The following is a 4,328-nucleotide window of genomic DNA, read 5'->3' as shown; positions in this document are numbered from 1 at the left end:
ACTTGCTGTTGGTGGATCCATGTCTTATCCTCCCCACCATTTTTCAAGGCGTGGGGACACAGCCATCAAATGTCTCACGAATTCTTAATAGTGGGTGAGTAAGAGATTTTACCTACCCACTGAGATGGATGTTCAAACAAAATAATTCAATTAATATACATGGCACTTTCATAAACTCCGAAGAATTGTCTCTATCATTCTATCAAATATCACCTAATTTATGGACCTGTTTGGTAAACTGGCTTTTAAGATTTCTTTGGGCCTTTCCCAGGAGGAGAAAATAAAAGCATTTTTTCTTTATCATAGCATAAAAATAGTACAATGCACGCTGGGAAAAAAGAAAAGAAGAAGATGAAGAATCATTTTTAACGATACCCAGTACACTCTTTACAGTCACAATTATAAAAGTCACAAGTAGCAACAATTTTGGCGATGCCAAAACTACAGTTTTAAGCTAGTAAACTACCATTATATCAAACAAGCCTTCGATGACTATTTGTCAGTAATACCAAAAACTTGTGTATTGAAAGAGAAGTCACTAGTTTCACATACTTATAATTTCTACAAACTACTGCTGCTGTTTTAAAAGACCTAAATTAACCTACTTATAGGTTCTCATGACAGACTTTTTTTTCCCTTTTTTTTTTCTCTTTGTTTTCATAAAGAAGGCCACAAATGAAAATTTCCAACCGTCCCTGAATGTACTTCCGCTGGCTTGAGTGGTATGTCATGCTGAAAATTCTCAGGGACTATTGTACTCTCCGCAGCATTCTTCGATAAATTCTGGTTTTCATCTTTGGTTGCATCGAGACCAAGCTCCCTCTCCAAGCAACGGAGCCACTTCTTATTTTCAACTTCTCCAATATTATATGCATCTCCAAATCTTGAGCTCTGGCCATCTTCAACATTTTGCAGCTGAGTTCCACTGGACTGGAAGGAACTTAAGCTGTCCAACATGTTCCAAAAATCGTAATCCGACTCGAATGGGATTTCGGCCACGATTTCTTCTGGTTTGTTTACCTCCTCTAGTGAATTGCGAACATTATAACGTCCTCTAAAGTTAAAAAACGAATCCGTTTTTTCACCATCTAGCTCGGAAACATCAGCTTGACTAGAGTTGGTGATGCTGGAATTGTTACTAGAAAAAGAGGAACTTGATAATTCGTTTGGTTTCATAGCTGGTTTAAACTGATTATTTGACACTCCCCTTGGTGACGAGTCCTCTTCGTTCTCTAGGATGCGAGGCTTCTTCGTTGAGAACCCTTGATTTTTTTGCTCATCAAGTTCCATTTCCAAAGCTCTTTTTCCACTTGACATGATTGTACTAGATGAAGAAGAGGACGAAGAAGTTGAGGAGGATCCCTTTGACTCATCTCCTTCAGAATGTTCACCATCTTTGCATGCCAGTTTTTTCTTTAAGTGAGTATTCCACACATTCTTAATCTCATTGTCTGTTCTTCCAGGCAAATGAGATGCAATCTTTGACCACCTGCAAGATTATAATTTGTTATTACAAATACAATACTAATTAAGATATTAAACGTAAAACGCCCGTCAAGATTTATTTAGTGTTATGTGGAGAAGTAGTTTACTTGTTTCCCAAAGTTTGATGTAGCTTAATTATGGTGTCTTCTTCCTCTTCGCTGAAGTTACCACGCTTAACGTCAGGTCTCAGGTAATTAATCCATCTCAATCGACAACTTTTTCCGCACCGCAACAACCCTACAAAACGGCAAGATTTTTTTTACATTTTTTTTTTTAAATGAAGTACAAAATTATTCAATGCTATAAATTCTTGGCTTCATAACGACATCATCGATTTCTCCCTTGTTCAACCACCTTGAGGTTGAAATCTTTCCTCCCTTCTAGTCCTCTACTTTTTTCTACGTGTTTACATGAAATAGTGAAAGCAAACAAAGTCCAAGCTGCGTGTTAGATTGGCCATTTAGGCTCTACCTTTAGCTACTTATTCAACTTTTGTAACTCTTTCAATGAAGAGAGCTTTGTTTCCGATTTCCTTTAGGTTGAATTGGATTAATTAACAAGATTATCTTATTATATATTTTTTTAAACAAGATTATCTTGTATCTTCGTCAACAAAATGGGAAATCTTGGCAACCTATAGTATATTGATGTGACCATCAAATATTGCTGCCTGGCCTTGAATCTAAATTGGGAATATCCCAACTAGCAAGATATGAAATATAAAGTGAAATGAGACTACAATAGATTTTGCTAACGCAGACACCACCATTGCTACAAAAACAAATAAATCTCACTACAAACGAGTCCGGTTTTAGACATAGATATATAGAGGTAAAAGTAGCGGAAAATTATAACTGATAAATATTTGTTTCTATACATAATTTCATTATGGATTTATTCCACTCCAATCGAAATATATATCCGTGCCAAATCTTCCATGTTTTACTAGAATCTCTACACAAAAGTGCCTTGGAAAACATGGTTCGATCGTAGGCTTCTCTTAAACGTTTTCTTCAAGTTCTTCTTAGAAATTTCTCAAAACATATAGGTGCAATCTAGAGGTGATTTTCTGAATCTAGAATGATATTAAAGATATTGGTATCGAGGATGTAATGTTGGTGATCTTCTTCCATATAACCCAATCCATTGGAGTTGGCAGTTAATGGCAGATTAAATGGTAGAAGGATTCATAGTATAAAATAATAATCTCTCTCTATATATACATATATTGTAGGCTGGCAATGAAAATTATGTTATGTATATGCATACTAAATGATTTCCCTTGATCATTTGATTTGAACAAGCGTTTCAAAGTTGCCTTCCTAGGCCTTCCTAGTATTGCTTGATTACGACGTACGTTAATATAGCCATCAGTCAACAAACAATAAAACGGCAAATGCCACTCATTTCATGCCAAGTGCAAGCGGACATACATGCATCTACCTAAAAAGAATAGGAAAAAATCGAAGAGAATTGTTATAATAATAATAATAATAAAAAAAAAGAGTTAAGACAAGACAAAACTATTGCTTTAACTGTTGGATTGAAGTCAATAATCGTAAACTCAACTGGTATCCACCTCGCCCTTTTCTAAAAACTTTTTTTTAAAAAAAACTCCAAGCTCTTTATATATATATATAAAAGAAAGAAAGAAAATCACTGGATTGAATTAAGTTGATGAAAAAAAGGTAACATAATTGATTTCAGTTTTTTTTAAAAAAACCGAGGGCTAACAAGAATTTGTGGAGAAAAAGATTTGAATTCTGGATTTAGAGAAGCAATCAGTGTAAAGAAACTCTGATCCCGTTGATAAAAATAATCAGTGCAAGCTAGGAAATGTTTATCTTTCAACTCTCGAGGCAAGGAACAGCCAAATACTTGTCCTTGGAAGTCCTTCCCTCTCCCGGCCCCCAGCTAATGAATATATAATGAAAAGGGAATGTTGTTGAATGCATGAGAAATCAATTTGTTTGTTCAGCAGAAGGGAATGATAATGTAAGATAAACAATGAGAACGATATTTAAGAATGCACGATGAATATTTTCCATGATCAAGAAGAGTGGGGGGGAGAGAGAGAGAGAGAGGAGATTTCTAACCAGCTTGTTTAGGAAGAGCCCTCCAGTTTTCGTGCCCATGTTTCTGAATAAAAGCTATAAGCCTCAAGTCCTCAGCAGGACTCCATGGTCCTCTCTTCACTTGACTCTTATCACAACATGGTGCTCTCCCTTTTCCCATGATCTCTCTCTCTCTCTCTCTCTCTCCCTCAAGTTTGATAGCTATATGAAGAAGAATCGATGAATTGGAGACTCTTTGCCATCACCTCTTCTCTCTTTATATAGCGGAATAATATTATACCTTGGTGACATGAACATGTAGAGATGACCTAGAGCCCACAGGGTCATGATGCCATGAAATAGGATGTTATTCGGGGCAATAAATAAAAGGAGATCCAAAAAGATCACTAAATATCTATTATTCAAACATTTAGTTACTGCGCGGTGTCCTGTATCAACGCAGACGATCCCAGTCTAGTAACCTCACTCCTCTGTACTTTTCATCATTTTTGGAATAGAATTTACTCCCAGTGAGAACATAATTCAATATGGGAGGCCCCCTGGTTGACCAAATGGGTAAATAATCCTCGCCATCCATATGGCTGTATCGTCAACTATATCATTAATTATGTACACAAGATATTTATGTTTTTTTTTTTCAACTACTTCAAATTCAATTTAACAAAATAAAGTATTATCCACAGATAAGAATTTTCTCAACTATATATCATGTACACTACCCATATCTGTGGATTGCTTCTCCTGATAGTGCTTTTCTTTCCATGACGG

The 4,328-nt window shown here is 35.9% G+C and overlaps 1 protein-coding gene across 1 annotated transcript; it reads right to left on the bottom strand.

Annotated features, from left to right (window-relative positions):
* Positions 1 to 341: 341 nt before the first annotated feature.
* Positions 342 to 3,921, bottom strand: LOC105116854 (myb-related protein Zm1-like). The gene is made up of 3 exons (XM_011014350.1): positions 3,582 to 3,921; positions 1,593 to 1,722; positions 342 to 1,489 (listed from the first exon to the last, which is right to left on the bottom strand). Exons 1-3 carry the CDS (start codon positions 3,718 to 3,720, stop codon positions 658 to 660), a joined length of 1,101 nt encoding a protein of 366 aa, XP_011012652.1. The 5' UTR covers positions 3,721 to 3,921; the 3' UTR covers positions 342 to 657.
* Between the last annotated feature and the right edge of the window lie 407 nt (positions 3,922 to 4,328).

The sequence above is a fragment of the Populus euphratica genome, unplaced genomic scaffold (assembly GCF_000495115.2).
Source record: "Populus euphratica unplaced genomic scaffold, PopEup_1.0 scaffold1078.1, whole genome shotgun sequence".
Taxonomy (NCBI): Eukaryota; Viridiplantae; Streptophyta; class Magnoliopsida; order Malpighiales; family Salicaceae; genus Populus; species Populus euphratica.
This window is presented reverse-complemented; position numbering and strand designations above follow the sequence as displayed.

Excerpts from the sequence above, each read along its gene's own strand:
- LOC105116854 (XM_011014350.1), bottom strand. The coding sequence starts at position 3,720 with ATGGGAAAAGGGAGAGCACCATGTTGTGATAAGAGTCAAGTGAAGAGA. Across the intron at positions 1,723-3,581 it reads GGCTCTTCCTAAACAAGCTG|GGTTGTTGCGGTGCGGAAAA; the intron begins GTTAGAAATCTC and ends GCCGTTTTGTAG. Across the intron at positions 1,490-1,592 it reads CATCAAACTTTGGGAAACAA|GTGGTCAAAGATTGCATCTC; the intron begins GTAAACTACTTC and ends ATAATCTTGCAG.